Source organism: Onychomys torridus, chromosome 13 (assembly GCF_903995425.1).
Source record: "Onychomys torridus chromosome 13, mOncTor1.1, whole genome shotgun sequence".
NCBI lineage: Eukaryota > Metazoa > Chordata > Mammalia > Rodentia > Cricetidae > Onychomys > Onychomys torridus.
This window is the reverse complement of record NC_050455.1, coordinates 21,004,289-21,019,626: the sequence shown is the minus strand read 5'-3', so window position 1 is coordinate 21,019,626 and position 15,338 is coordinate 21,004,289. Positions and strand designations below refer to the sequence as shown.

Here is a 15,338-nt window from a genome sequence, read left to right as displayed (position 1 = left end):
TCCCTACACTCCCCAACACACATATAACATATCCCAACATTTTATTGTTACAGTAGCATGAGGGACATTCCATACGATCAGAGTTGAAAAGGGAATATGGCATCTTGAGGAGGTAGAAGGAAGGCCTTCCAAGGTGACCTGAAAGAAGAAATGCTTACAAAGATTTCTAGGCCAAATTCTCTTTGAGACGCCAAGATCTACAAATTGAAGAAATTCATTTGGCCACACCTTCAAGATGAGTTACAGCCCCTGGTTTCTGGTACTCACTGGAACTCCTCTGGCATATCCCAGGGCCGCCAGAGTCATGGAGATCCTGCTGGTATTGCTCCACAGGAAACAGAACTGTGACTTAGTGCAATGAACATTTGCTGGTCAAGCTGATTGATAGAAGGGTACACCGTGTGATACACCTATTCCAATGCCAGCAGGACGAATGGAAGAAGTGTGGGAGAGGCGAGGAAAAAAAGGAGAAACAAAGACTTTTTTGTTGTTGTTGTTTTTTGTTCTTGCTTTTGTTTGTTTGTTTGTTTGCTTGCTTTGCTTTGTTCTGATTTGATTTAAAAAATTGTCTTTTGGGGTCACTGTGGAAGTGAGGGGAGGACATGATGGACCAGGAGGTGAGCAGAATTAGGGTGTATAATGTGAAATTCCCAAAGTATCAATCAATAAATTATATTTAAAACCTCCAAAATAAAAAAGATGAGTTATAGCCCCATGGAAAATTGTGTATTAGTATTAGTGAAGGCATGGATCATCTGTGTGCAACTATGGGTGTAAAGACCAAGGATGTACCAAGATGGCTTAGAAGACTAAATAGGAAAGGAAATCGTTTTTCCAGGAATGGAAAAAGTAAACCCCTTTTTCTCAAGTCAGAAATGAGACAGGATGTCCACTTTTTGCACTTTATTTAATATAGTGGTTGAATTCTTAGATGGATATTAAGGCAAAAGAAAGAAAAGGGATGTAAATTGAAAATAATTATTGCCCTCTGCTAATTATATGATCCTATATGTAAAAGACCTTAAGGTATACACTAAATAACTCATAGTTCTGGTAAACACTTTTAGAAAATCAGTAAGATTAAAAAAAGATCAGCATTAAAAAATGCAGTAGCAGTTCTATACAATAAGTAACATAATCAGAGAAAATCATGAAAGCAATTCCATTCACATTAGAATAAAAATTGAAATGAAAATAACCATGAAAGCAAAAGATCTATGCAGTAAGAATTTTAACAGTGGAGAAAGAAATTGATGAAAACCCCAGATGATGGGAAGATCTCTCAGGTTCATGGGGTATAAGAACTAATGTGGTAGAACTGGCTGCATTAATGAAAATGATCTAAAAATAAAGGCAATTTACATCAGCATTCTTTTTTACCTACTTTTCTATTGCTGTGAAGAGACAACATGACCAAGGCAACTTGTTAAAGAACTAATTTAATTGGAGAATGAGTCCATGAGCATCATGGCGGGGAGCATGGCAGTAGGTAGGCAAGAAAGGAACTGAAGCAGTAACTAACAATTTATATCCTGATCTGCAAGTAGGAGCCAGAGAGAGAGAGAGAGAGAGAGAGAGAGAGAGAGAGAGAGGAGGGAGGAGGTTGGGCTTGGCCAAAGTCCACCACCAGTGACACATGTATTCTAACAAGGCCATGCCTCCTCATCCTTCCCCAAACAGTTTTACCAATGAGGGACGAAACATTCAAACATATAAACCAGTGAGGACCATTTTATTCAAACCACCACACATTTCAATAACATTTTTTTTACAGAAATAGGAAAATATTTATTAAATTAATATGGAAACATGAAAGATCTAGTATAACTAAAGACATCCTGAGCAAAAGCAACAATCCTAGGTGTATCACAACAGCTGATCTCAAGTTACATTATGGAATTATAGTAACAAAAACTCTGGTATAAAATCCAACAGAACAGAGCATATACACACCTATGCAACTATAGACATCTGTTTCAATACAGTTCCTCAAAAAGAATATACATCGGAGAAAAGAAAATTTCTTCAAGAAATATCAATACTGTTCATTCACACGTATAAACCTGAAACTAGAATCCCATTTTATTCACCTTGTACAAAAGTCAATTAAAAATGGACCAAAGACCTTAATGTAAAACTTGACTCTTTGAAACTCCAACAGGAAATCATAAAGACACTTTGGTAGCAAAAATGGATAAATAGAATTAGGTATGTGTGTAATATAAAACCTTCCCGTTTGTGTCAGGGCCAGCATTCTTAATACAGTGATTGGAACATGGATGCCATCATTTGTTTTCTACAACCAGATATTCAGTTCACTCCAAACACCAGAAATCACCCAAACTTATTGAGGAGCAATTTCCTTTCACACACTTTTAAAGTTTCCTTGTGATTAAGGAATACCACTTTTGAATAAGGGAATGCTAAAATCATAAAGTATATATAATAAATATGGACTTTACCAATCAGATTCCATACTAAATTAAATCAAATTAACTGAATGAAGAAAACAGAATAAAAATCAATCAGTGAGTTATCAATTAAATTTACCTGGATTTTTTTAAATTACTAAGTTGAATTCAAGGGTTTTGCTAATTGTTTCTCAGAGCATAGTATGGGAAGATGTTTTTAGTGAAATAAACACACTGAAGTATAAACACTGTTGCTGGGACAGAACCTTCTGCTCCTCAGGACTGGAATTGTTTGAGGTCGTGTGTTTTGGGTGGTAAAAGGGCTGTTACCTAGCAACAACCCCTCCTCCCTTCTCTGTGCTGCAAGAATCAGCTTGGGCATGTCAGTAAATTTATTACTAGTTTGCTAGATCTGAAAGAACAATGCTATAATGTGGTAGGGCGTATTTCTCAATCATAAGAAACTTACAATTTTCCTCTGTGGATTCCATTCTTTATCTGATGTGGCTTGAAGCTTGTCTAGAGATTGCATAAATGCTGAAGTGATATTAATCAAATGAAAAAGAGAGAAACTTCCGGTTTTGATTAATGGCATTTATTTTCAGTTTGCTTTTGAAGCAAGCAATGAAATAGTTACTATACCATCAGCTCTGGGCAAGTGGTCATCCTTATCTCATTGGACCCTCTGAAACAGGGCAGCACACAATGGGTTGGGTTTTGAAGAAATACTGTTTAAGAATCCAGACAGGTTTTATACACCATTTTACCATCTGAAGGTATAGTTAATGAGGTACTAATTTTTATATAATATACACAGAATATACTTCTGTTTATCACAAATGAGCTTCACCATATGTTACAATAACTTAGCTGGGAAATATATACTTTAATACAATTTGCATCATATAATCAGTTTACTTTGAAAAACATCCCAGCTGAATGCCACTGTCATCTAATGGGGCAATTCCACTGGTGCATGCACAGGGCTGAGAAGGCAGCTACCGTGAATGATCAGATTGTTTAGGACACTACCACAGACACTGCCACAGGAAAATTACATGCAGCAACTTAGTTTCTGTGTTTTCATAGCAGGAGTATGTAAGGCTTGAAAAAAAAAGGGCTATTCAAAGAGTGCTACCGTGCCAAGTGTGTGGGAGCTGATAGAAAGGGAGAGGAAAGAGCCTTCGGCTTAGAAAATTTTCCATGATGCAGAGGGCTGAAACCAATGTCTCCCCAGACACACTGCTGACGCTCGGGGCAGCTGTTTGCCAGTGTGCAGACACCTGTCTCGTGTACAGTAGTTTTCTGAGACACCCTCATGCCTCATCTTTCTTGAACACAGCACATACTGAATTCCATTTGTTTATTAAATTTCAGAGCAAAGGACATTGTGTGCATCTGTGAAACATTAATAGGTGCAAGCCACAGCTGCTTGTTTCTTCTTTGTAAATCTGCTAAGTGCTTATTTTAAAGACTAATACCCTTAAGAGTCAAATTAATCAACATATGAGATCTTATTTTTCCAGATCTTCATTCTAAAGAATAGCATTCCTTTGAAAGTATCTGGTAATAACATTATTTCAGAATTTGGTCCAATTCTTATAACTTGTTTGCAGAAACCCAGTAGAAGCTAGGGCCTTTGATTGTAAGTGTGACTATATCAGTAGTGTCCAAATATTAAAAATCATATCTGAGAATAAATTTGACACAGTCAGAGTTAATTCCAACTCTTCCCAAGAATCTTAACTGATCAAATGTCAGATATTAAAAGGAAATTAGCGACAGACCAGAAAACAGCAGGAACATCAACCAAATGTCTAGACTAGAAATTGTTTAAATATAAGGCATGGTAGAGGGAACATGGTTATTTTTAATACATCGATTTGCAGTGGATTTCCCTAAAATGTGATAAGTATGACATGCATTCAATAGTTCACAGAATATTTTGGAAAACAAGGGTGCATTTTACAGTGGGTATTTTTTCCTTTCCCTACTCTTTATTTTCCTTTATAAATTATGATATTCTGATAACTAGGCCACATTTATTTTAATATCTGTAGATGATCAAGAGAATTTTGGATTAAGAACTGCCAGGGATGTGTTTCAGGATGCTTCTCCGCGTGACTCTGAGCCTAACAGAATAGCATAGTTAATATCTAGTAGCCCAACAGTTAAAATAATTGGTGAGTGTGCGCTGAATCCTCAGGAGGGGAGGGAGGGGAGGGTGCCATAAGGAGGGCGAGGAGGAGCGGCTGGAGGCAGGCGGGGGAGGGCAGGTGCTGATTTCAGCCCTGTAGCGTCAGGATTGCGTCAATTCGGGTTTCTGCCACGTCTGGAGTCTCGGAGACAAGCTTTTCAGAAGAGCCCAAACAGGAACAGGGCAGGGCGGCACATTGCTGATAGCAAGCGCGGACCTTCCTCCAGCCCCTCCCGCTGCCGGTGCGGGTCCCCGGATCGGCTGTAACTCCCCGGGAAGCCTTGTTCCAGGGTCCTTCCAGGTGCATCTGCCCGGAGTTCCTTCAGCACCTCGGACAGAGCACGCAGAAAACATGGCTCCTATCACCACCAGCCGCGTGGAATTCGGTGAGCAAGTTGCTGAACTTGGGGCTGTGGCTGGGCTCTGGGCTGTGCTGAGCTTTGCTCTCCACTGGATGTTGAATATGTATATTTTCAAGTAGCTAATTTGAAAGGAAGACGAGAGCAGCAGATGGTTAATTGTGGCTTACTTCCTTTGCTCGGTATCTTTCTCCTTAACATCGCCTTCTGTGATCTCACCTTCCAGAAGTTCCCGAATGTTCACTCAGCTCTGTAAGCCTGAGCTGAGGAAAGACAAGGACATCTGTTGTTAGAACGCTGCTTCATTTCTTTTCTGGATGATTCCTATTTGTGTGTAAATCTTTTAAGGAAAGCCACACACACCTTTGGTTACATAAGAGTTCGGTATGTCATAACATAACTTGTAGGTTGAGGATTTGGGATGAGTATTTTATTACACTGTCATAATTTTTTTCTGCTCTGTTTTCTTGTATCCCTGAAGTATGTTGCTAATGACAGACAGGATTCTGTGATAGCATAGTTCTGAGGACTTTGAAACCAAACTGGCTTCGGCCTGTTTCAAGTCCCTGGTTGATCTTTCTGGAGTCCAGCACTGTGTAGTTTCGTGAAAGCTGCTCGAAACTTGGATTAAGGGTCCTGCTTTCTGGATTGCTTTTCCTGTTTTTATTCCAAAATTTTGTCACTATGGTCTCCTTGTCTGCTCCAGCAAATAAACTAGACGTGCCTTTTAGAAAATCAATTACCATGTCTAGGTCCAATTATATTCTAATGGGAAAAGACCAGGGTTTTTATCTATAAGTATTTTTTAATTAAAGGATGGAGAAATTTTAGAACAGTATCTCTAGATGTATCATAATTGTGATTAAAGTGAGTGGTATGGCATAATCTCTGCTCTTTAAAGCTAAATACAGTGTCAGTAGTTACATTAGCAGAACATGAGTCCATGTTATCTTGGGTGTTTTGAACATTAGAGATAATAAAATATGCATAAATGATTTTCTCAAGCCTTTCATCATTGGATTTCTATGCGTGTATGGGTGTGCGATACACCCAGTTCTTGATTTGAAATCAGAATTTCCTTCATAGTGAGGCATCTTCAGAGACTATTCTGGTCATGCCCAGTTGTCTGTCTACTTAGAAAATATTGATTTCAACTGCTTTTATTGTTCTTCTTATATTGGCTGAAGCATTTCTTAGTTCCTGAGTTTGCTTTTGCTGCCTTGCTCTGAGTTATTAGATTGTGTGTGTGTGTCGGGTGGGGGAGGCACAAAGATTTGAATAGAAGGGAAGAAGCTGATACTGTTCAGTTGATTAACTCTTCCTCCTCCTCCTCCTTTCCTCCTCCTCCTCTTCCTCCTCTTCCTCCTTGTCCTCCTCCTTCTCTTTTTCTCCTCCTTCTTCTGTAGCATTAACTTTTTTTCTGTTTTGGAGACTCACAGCTATACTTCATTTTTATACTATTTAATTTAGTCATACAATTGAGTTATAGAATTTTTTATTGTTTTATTTTTTTAATCTCACATATGTCTCTTACCATTTCTCCATTTGATTATCTTTGAGTTCATTTTTATTATTATGAAGTAAATGCTCAGAATATTTAGGATATGGAGAAGGGACATAAAAAAGATTAGTCTTGATCTTAGAAAGTGTTAACTCTTTTTGGGCTGGGACTTTTATGTTTATTATTCACTATTTGAAATGAAACATGGATAAAATAGAGTTAAATGTGCATAATGTGTTATATTCACTTATGCAAAGATCTACTCAGTTGCTTCAATGCTAGATGTGATAGTTCAACTACAAATAATTGTTAGAAGAATCTGCTTACATATGAAGTGATATGTGCTTCAGGCAAATCACTGCTGGCATGCCACTTGGTGCCAATGATTTAATGTGTTCAAAGTTAAGAAAACAATGCCCTTTCAATTTTCTCACCTTTTGCCATATAGAAATAGACAAGGGTAAAACTGAAATCTAAATTATCAATACTCACTTTTCACTCACATTTTGGGAATGATTATGGATTTATGGCCATCATTTGCTTTTAACCCACATAGATTACTTTGTGCTTTGGATAATCCAGTGCTTGAAGAATTTTAATTTCATATTTACAAAGGGATTATAATATTATAATTATATACTATTATCAAACTATGTTTTTCTTTTACTCTTTTTTATCCTTATTAATAGATGTTTATCTTTTTTAAAATCACATTCCCACAAAGAATAAAAAACATTAATGGGTTTGTAACAATACCAATGGCCATGATGTTTTTTTTCCATAATTTTTCTACTTGTGTAGACTACTGTCTTTAGGTATTCTTTTTTTTTTCTGCTTGAATCCTGGGTGAATAGAGATGTATTAAAAAGAGTTCTCCAATATTTGTTGGTTATATATGTATATAAATGCATATATATATATTAATAATGCTTTTGGAAAGCCTCAAAATGTCAATGAAAAAAACAATGAAAATAGTACTTTCTCATATTATTGTAGTTGACTCATGATATCTGAGTAAAACAAAGTTAGGTGAGAATATTAAACATGACCCCATGTTTGTTCCAGATACACTTTTTCATTTATTTATGAAAACCTAGTGAAGTAAGGAGTTTTAAATCATAATATATTTCATGTGTGTCACAGGGCTATGTATATATAGACCTCAAGTTAGTGGGAAATATTACTATTACTCATGCCCAGAACTGTGGGGAAGTAATTCAATCTTCCCCATTTATAGCAAGAGCTAGCTCTATTATGCTCTTCCAGGAATATAGTCTCTCACTTCTATTCTGATCATTTAATGTATGTCATTGGTCATTTGGCTTTTCAGATGAAATTCCCACTGTAGTGGGGATCTTCAGTGCATTTGGCCTTGTCTTCACTGTCTCTCTCTTTGCTTGGATCTGCTGCCAGAGAAGATCATCTAAGTCCAACAAGACTCCTCCATACAAGTTTGTGCATGTGCTGAAAGGAGTTGATATCTACCCTGAAAACCTAAGTAGCAAAAAGAAATTTGGAGGAGATGACAAAAATGAAGTTAAGAATAAACCAGCTGTGCCAAAAATTTCATTGCATCTTGATCTGGAGAAGCGAGATCTCAATGGCAATTTCCCCAAAACCAACCTCAAAGCTGGCAGCCCTTCTGATCTAGACAACGTGACCCCAAAGCTCTTTACAGAGAGAGAAAAGGAGGCCATTTCCCCTGAGAGCTTGAAGTCTAGTACTTCCCTCACTTCAGAAGAGAAGCAAGAGAAGCTGGGGACACTCTGCTTGTCTCTTGAGTACAACTTTGAGAAGAAAGCGTTTGTGGTGAACATCAAGGAAGCCCAGGGTTTACCAGCCATGGATGAGCAATCCATGACCTCTGACCCGTACATCAAAATGACCATCCTACCAGAGAAGAAGCATAAAGTGAAAACCAGAGTGCTGAGGAAGACACTGGACCCTGTTTTTGACGAAACCTTCACCTTCTATGGGATTCCTTATCCCCACATCCAAGAGTTGTCCTTGCACCTCACAGTTCTGAGTTTTGACAGGTTTTCAAGAGATGATATCATTGGAGAAGTCCTGATTCCTCTTTCGGGGATTGAATTATCGGATGGAAAAATGTTAATGAATAGAGAGATCATCAAGAGAAATGCTAAGGTAATCTTTAAGCATTTAAAGTATTTATAAGGAATCTTTAGTGCAGGTTTAAAAAAATACCTCGTGTTTTCATTCAAATGATGAGTTGGTATACCTTATCATTAGTTACTGAAGGTGACAGCAAACAGAGAACAAGAAAATGGAGCAGGCAAAAAGAAATTTAATACAACCGAAATGCTCAAGGAATCTTAATGATATAAAATAAGAAGCCATGCTTTTATGATATTAATACATCATTTATGTCAAAGACATTTTTTACTTTCTATTAAAATATTTTGAAAAAGACTGCTACTTTAAAATTTATGTATATGTCTCTTAACATAGGTTATCAAAAGTGTTTCAGGGCCAGGGTAACTTAATTTGAAAGTGAAATTAAAAATTAAACCAATTCCTTCTCAGGATGTGGAATTCGAATGCAATGAGGAATTTGAATGAAATTGCTTTTGAACAAGGGCTCACTCATCCTGTCATGTTGACTTATGAAAGTCTATTTTCCTGCTACATAAAGGAAGTGAATTACTCTGCCTTCCTACATGTACAACTTTGATAGTTCTTGGGTGATTAGAAAATGACATGACATCAGTTTAGTAAACAGAACGCTTTTCTGTTTTAAATATAGAATGTCATTGATTCTAATAGTGGCATTTCAGAATAATTTATTCTCCCATACCATAATTGAAGATAAACAACAATCACATTATTTATGTCGTATTTTAAATCACAATATTTTAGAGCTAAAGTGTCTTTAGAATACTTTGTAACCACTTTCTGGTCTTCTATGTATTGATAACAGTGAAAGCCCAGGTCAGGTTCAGAGGGTTGCCCAGCTTGTCAGAGGTGCCTGACTGGTTGGGACCACCCCTTAGGAGCAGAGAGCTCCCTGGCTGCCTTTTTGCTCTCTTTGCTCTTCCTTTTTGTGCAGCTGCTTAGTTTTAGGTGGTCTTTCTTAGCTTTAGAAATATAGCCATATATTCTTTTTTTTTTGACAGGTTTTTCTTTAGCTGTTCTTAATCGTAAGAAAGTCCTATATTACTGTTTTGTTAGTTTTAAAGCTTACACTTAGTTGTCTTAGCCAATGTCTTTAATATAAAATTAAATGCAAGTAGCTTGCAATGAAGGAATCCATATTACTGTCAAAAGCAAGTTATAAAACTTGAGTCAATTCTCTTCAATACTGAAATTCATTTATTTTTTCCTTAAATTAAGGAAAGACTTTGACTATGTAGGACAAGAATTCTAACTTCATCATGATCCTGGTCCAGAATAGTGGTTGGGTGCAGAATAAGTTTTCTTTGGCTTGAATTCAAATGTCAATGATGCCAATAATAAAGAATTTAAACTAAAATAGAATATCAGCCATGTGATCCTACACATGTCAATTAACAGTATTATGTATTATATTACTATTAATAACTTAAAAGATTAAAGATATCTTTAAATAGCAAAAACCAAAGAGAAAATCTTCTTGGGAATAGAATATAAATACTCTTCAAAACATGTGTAAGTACTGGGTGTGGTCAAATCCTTGCAAATTTTAGCATCATGTAGTACCTAAAACAACCACAAGATGGCAGGCAATGGTTTTAGTCATTATAGGGCTGCACAAAAGCGTTTTCTCAGATTCCCTAGCTTGCTGTAATAAAAACAAATAGGAACATGACATTGAAATAACAAAGCCATTACACTGCTGTATGTTTTGCGATGAGAGTACAAAAACTCAAAACAAAAACTATGTCTACTGTTTTTGCCTTTGTTTAGAAGTCTTCTGGACGGGGTGAACTTCTGGTCTCTCTCTGTTATCAGTCCACTACAAACACGCTCACTGTGGTTGTCTTAAAGGCACGGCACCTGCCGAAGTCTGATGTGTCTGGACTTTCAGGTGAGAATACTTGTGAAATCCCAGAGTCCAGTCTATAGCTGGCTAATGTATTTCACAATTGTCAACCAACATTGCACTCTGATTTTGTTATTCTCAGTCATGAGTACTGGGATGTTGTTTTTTGTTTCCTTGTGTTGTGGGAAAAATTTGTGAGTCATTTCTGCCAACACTACAGAGAAGTTCTTACACCTGTAAGACAAGAATAGTGAGGAGGGAACATTTAAGGTAATGGTTTACAGAAAGTAGTGATGAATGAGGGAAAGATGTAGCCTAACGCTGCTCAGAAAAAGAGATTTTAGTCTTGCAGTTCAAATGACTTACTCACTCACACTCTTTGGTGAGCTTATTACTTTTCTTCTCATAATATATACGCTTTAAGAATTAAATTTCAGTTTTTGAATAACTGAAATAGTAAAGTGTTTGTTGTAGATTATGAGAAAGCAAATGGGCTACGTTATGGGTTAAAACAGTCTTAATTAAACTTTTCACCCTTCTATTTCTTAGTGTAGTATCTTCCTTACATTTCTTAAACACAGTAAGAAATGAGATCATGAAAATGAGTAAAATATATACTGCAATAAAATTGTAATTATGCGATAAAGAAAGTTACATAATCCTAAACCCATTTAGTAAGAATGTCACAGGAGACATCAACTCTGGTAAACTGAAAGCAAATTCTGCAAATGGCTAACCACCTTCAGAAAAGCTAAGGTGGAGGGCAAGACCAGTAGGGTTTCCAAATCCCTGTTCAACACCAAACCAGCCCTCACATAGAGACACACTCACTCACCGAGAGCATCAAACCAGCAAGCTCAGATTCTGTCCTCATCCCACTTTCTGGATTTTGTTATTAGTAGGCAGTGTGTAGCATCCTCTTGTCTTCCCCTTCTTGTTACGCTCTTGTCCTTCTGCTATTATGGTTCCTTCCCTAATGTCAGGTCCAGAACTAGTTTCTATCCTCCATTATTTCCAGTTTTATTGATGAGAAAGTTCAAACATATCCACACTTCCTATTTGTTTATACTCGTCTATGTTGTCATCTCCACTCTACTGGGGTGACATAGTCAACTAGCCATCTCCTAGGTTGGATCTGCAGCTGATTGTTGCCAACATAACACTTGTGTGTCATTGCAGATCCCTACGTCAAAGTGAACCTGTACCACGCCAAGAAGAGAATCTCTAAAAAGAAGACTCACGTTAAAAAATGCACTCCCAACGCAGTGTTCAATGAACTGTTTGTCTTTGATATTCCCTGTGAGAGTCTTGAAGAAATAAGCGTTGAATTTTTAGTTTTGGATTCTGAAAGGGGATCCCGAAATGAGGTGATTGGGCGGTTGGTCCTGGGTGCCACAGCTGAAGGAAGTGGTGGGGGGCACTGGAAGGAGATCTGTGACTTTCCCAGGAGACAAATTGCTAAGTGGCATATGCTCTGTGATGGGTAGTTTCCTGGCCATGAGTTGGAGCTTAAAGATTTTTACTAGGCGAGAAGCAATTTTCTTTGTTATACATGATTATAAGCTTGTGGCACAGCAAGCTAGCTTATTTATTTATTTATTTATTTATTTATTTATTATTTTGGTTAGAAGTGGATTAAATTAGTAGACCAGAAAACAGTTGTAAATGTGTATCTTGATAATTTTCTCCTTTATTAGAGGTGTTGGCTAAATTTTCCTAAGATACTCAGTTTCCCTCTGTGTGGTCTTAAGTGGGCCAACCAAGCCTATTATGAGCGAGCACTCTAGCTTAATCTCAAGTCACAGGCAGGTGTGCATTGTAGGTGATGATGTCACTTTTGCCTTTGTAGCAGGAGTCCAGGTGATAGTTAAGAGTTCAAAATGAAAACCACACCTTTGTGTATGAATATTAACCCATGTTTCTTCAGGTTGGGGAGATAAGGTTTTATTTAAATCCAAAGATATTTCAGAAATGTCCTCAAGTCTGTTTCTTAGTTCGATATGTCATGTACAAATGGTTGTCCTATATATCAAAGATATGCTGTCATTTCCATTTGGTTTGTAATTATTTGATACAATCTCATCATAAAAAGGGTGACTTGGGTTCATTTCACAAAGACAGCAAACAAGTTGAGATATTAATTTATTAAAGGGCTGAATTGAAGAACACTGTGGTTGCGATGAGATTTTTTTTTGTTCCTTAAGATCATGTAAAATGTAACTTCACATAAGAACCATGGTCTTGAATTATTCACTGCCCGTTACAAGCCTCAGTGTGGCCGAAGATACTCCTATTTACCTTTGTGAAGCTGTTGGACTATCTAGTGGAAAAAAATAAACTTAAGCTAGAAATTCAGTTAGGAATACAGTTTTTTTTTTTTTTAAATAAAAATCTATCAGTGTACAGATGTGTTTTCAAGGCTGTCTTTCCCCCTCAAAGAGGGCGTGGCTACCTAAGTTTTTGGCTTATTCTTTCCCAGGAAGACCTAAGCTACTTAAAGAGAAACAAAAGAAAAGAAAACATGTGTTAAATTCTGTGTGTTGTCAGGTTGAAATCAACCACATTAAGTAAAAAGACTAAGACAAACGACGAATAAGCCTATCAGAATTTACAAATATTCATAAAATATACTTAAGCTGTAAAATTAGCACAGACATGTGTGTTCTGCACTATCTTTGGAGGCCAACTTGTCTTGAGCTGTTATTTTTAAGATAGTTTAAAGAATCGTGTCTTGTGCTACTCCGAGTTGCTAAGCTCTGAAATTCTTGCAAAACTTGTTGGAGGCAAGCAGAGCTCTGGCATTTTCTGGGAAGACTTAACTCTATGGTGATGTCTTTATATTTGAGTTGTTAGAGAATCCTGAGTGTGACTTAGGTCCAGCCGAATTATTAAATATGCAAGTTAGAGATGATGTCTCCTGAAAACTTTACCCTTTGAGTCCAGTTTTGTGGCCGTACTTTAGACATTGTTGAGAATGTGTTTGATATCACAGTGTTTGTAAATTCAATGAAGACGTATTTCCAAACTACTTGTCTGTGCTTTTTACGATGACAACAAAAGTCCAACTTCCTGTAAGGAAGTGTATTCCATTCTGTCTGGACAAAAACTGAAATGACCTCTTTCATGCTTTTCCCATACTCACTGTCATCCAGTGACAATGTCATCTCACACCCCTGTCTACTCTTGCAGTCTGTGAAGACAACACGGAATGAACTGCCATCGTGTGAAATTTGGGGAGGCCAGAAGGCCTTTGTATGGATGGACATTTGATGTCATAGGCCATGGAATGTAGTATAGCTTGGAGCTCTAATGTCACGAGGCATCCTTTCCAAGTCTCCTACAGAGAGGCAGGAAGTTGATGGTGATCCAGTTTATAGGATGTTTACTGGAAAAGATTTTTTTTTTTTTTAAAATAGAAAACAAGTCTGACAACAGATGCTTTTAAAATCACGTTAAAATGTTTGTAAATAGTTTTTTAGTTTCACAATTTCAAGTGTTTTGAAGGTGGTAAGTTGATTAAAACTATTTATAACTGGTTTTAAGGAAAAGAAAGAGAAAAGCAAGGAAAGAGTTGAAACAGGCAGGGAGGTGAGTGATCTCATCGTTTCTGAAAATTGTACTGTTTATAACGTATTACAATATCAATGTGAATATCCAACTCTGCTAAAATTCCTGCACTGTATTAAACATGTAAATTAATTACTGTCTGCTTAGCCAGGCAAGCCACCCAAATAGGGAGGTTGCCGTGTCTGAAGAACTGTGTGATTCAGTAACTGACTTGTTCTGACTTGTTGTAGTTCAGTAGAAGTGATCTGGAGGAAAGCATGGTGTAAGGGAGATGGCGTCTGTTCTTTTGTGCCAGCACTGTATGTTTGTAAGACATGAATAAACTGCTGCTTTTGCCCAAACAATCTCAAGTAAGTGTTTCCTGCCAGTGGTGCCCCCATAAATCTTATCTTATTGCTTTCTGAGTTTTTCTCTTTTTCTGATAGACCACCTACACAGGTTGGGGAGCACTGGAGACTGAGCAACAAGTTCTTTCATGTTTGGAACTCTGAATTTTGTCTTGTTTTTGACAGTCGTCGGGGGCAAATATACCTAACCTGATGTGAAGTCCAATTATTAGGAAGCACAGGAACTGGGCTCCATGGTACAATAGATGGATAGGTGAAGGTTGCTTTTGGCATTCCTCACTCCTTCCTCCTTTCTGTTCTTCTCTCTTAAAGGGTGGGGATAGGCAGGAGTTTTGTCAATTGACTTCACTAGATGTTTCTAGCTCTTCTCAACGAAGCATGGCTTATCAAGTTGTAGTAAGACTCAGCACCTCCCCAGTGTTTAGGCTGGGCAAGACAATCCAGTACAAGGAATATTTTTCCAAGAACCAGCCAAAGCATTATGGGCAGCCCCTGTTCCCATTGTTAGGAGATACCTATGTTCTAAAAGCATTCAGAGGCATTAAGTATTTTCCAAGGGAATTTATCATCAGGGAAATGCTAGTTAAAACTGCAACAGAGGATCAGGGAGTTTGTTGTGAGAATCTGTCTCCTCATAATGTCAGAAGCTATATTGTAAAGTCTCAACAAAATTATTGTCTAAACATGAGCTGAACAAGAACAACAACAGACAAGCCAGAGTGGATGGAGGAGAACCCAGGAGGCCTCAACCCTACACAAAGAACTCCAGGCAACTAAGGAATGCTGAGGGTGGGAGAGACAGTCTTCTCCAGGGAAGAGCACATCAATTGGTTCTCCAATATTTATAGTTTATGAAATATTACATTGTTCCAAAGTTCAATTACAAAGAAAACACATTTTCCATTCATATCTCCAATATGTTCCCTCTTTCCCCATACTTAATGAGGGTGCTTTTCTCAGTTTTACTGTAGGTAAGT

General features: G+C 37.4%; 1 protein-coding gene across 1 annotated transcript; it reads left to right on the top strand.

Moving 5' to 3' along the window:
* The first annotated feature begins 4,685 nt into the window (after window positions 1-4,685).
* Window positions 4,686-14,358, top strand: Syt4 (synaptotagmin 4). Its single transcript, XM_036205093.1, has 4 exons — window positions 4,686-4,994; window positions 7,799-8,613; window positions 10,372-10,492; window positions 11,627-14,358. The coding sequence occupies exons 1-4, from the start codon at window positions 4,961-4,963 to the stop codon at window positions 11,932-11,934; spliced, it is 1,278 nt and encodes a 425-aa protein (XP_036060986.1). The 5' UTR covers window positions 4,686-4,960; the 3' UTR covers window positions 11,935-14,358.
* The last annotated feature ends 980 nt before the right edge of the window (window positions 14,359-15,338 follow it).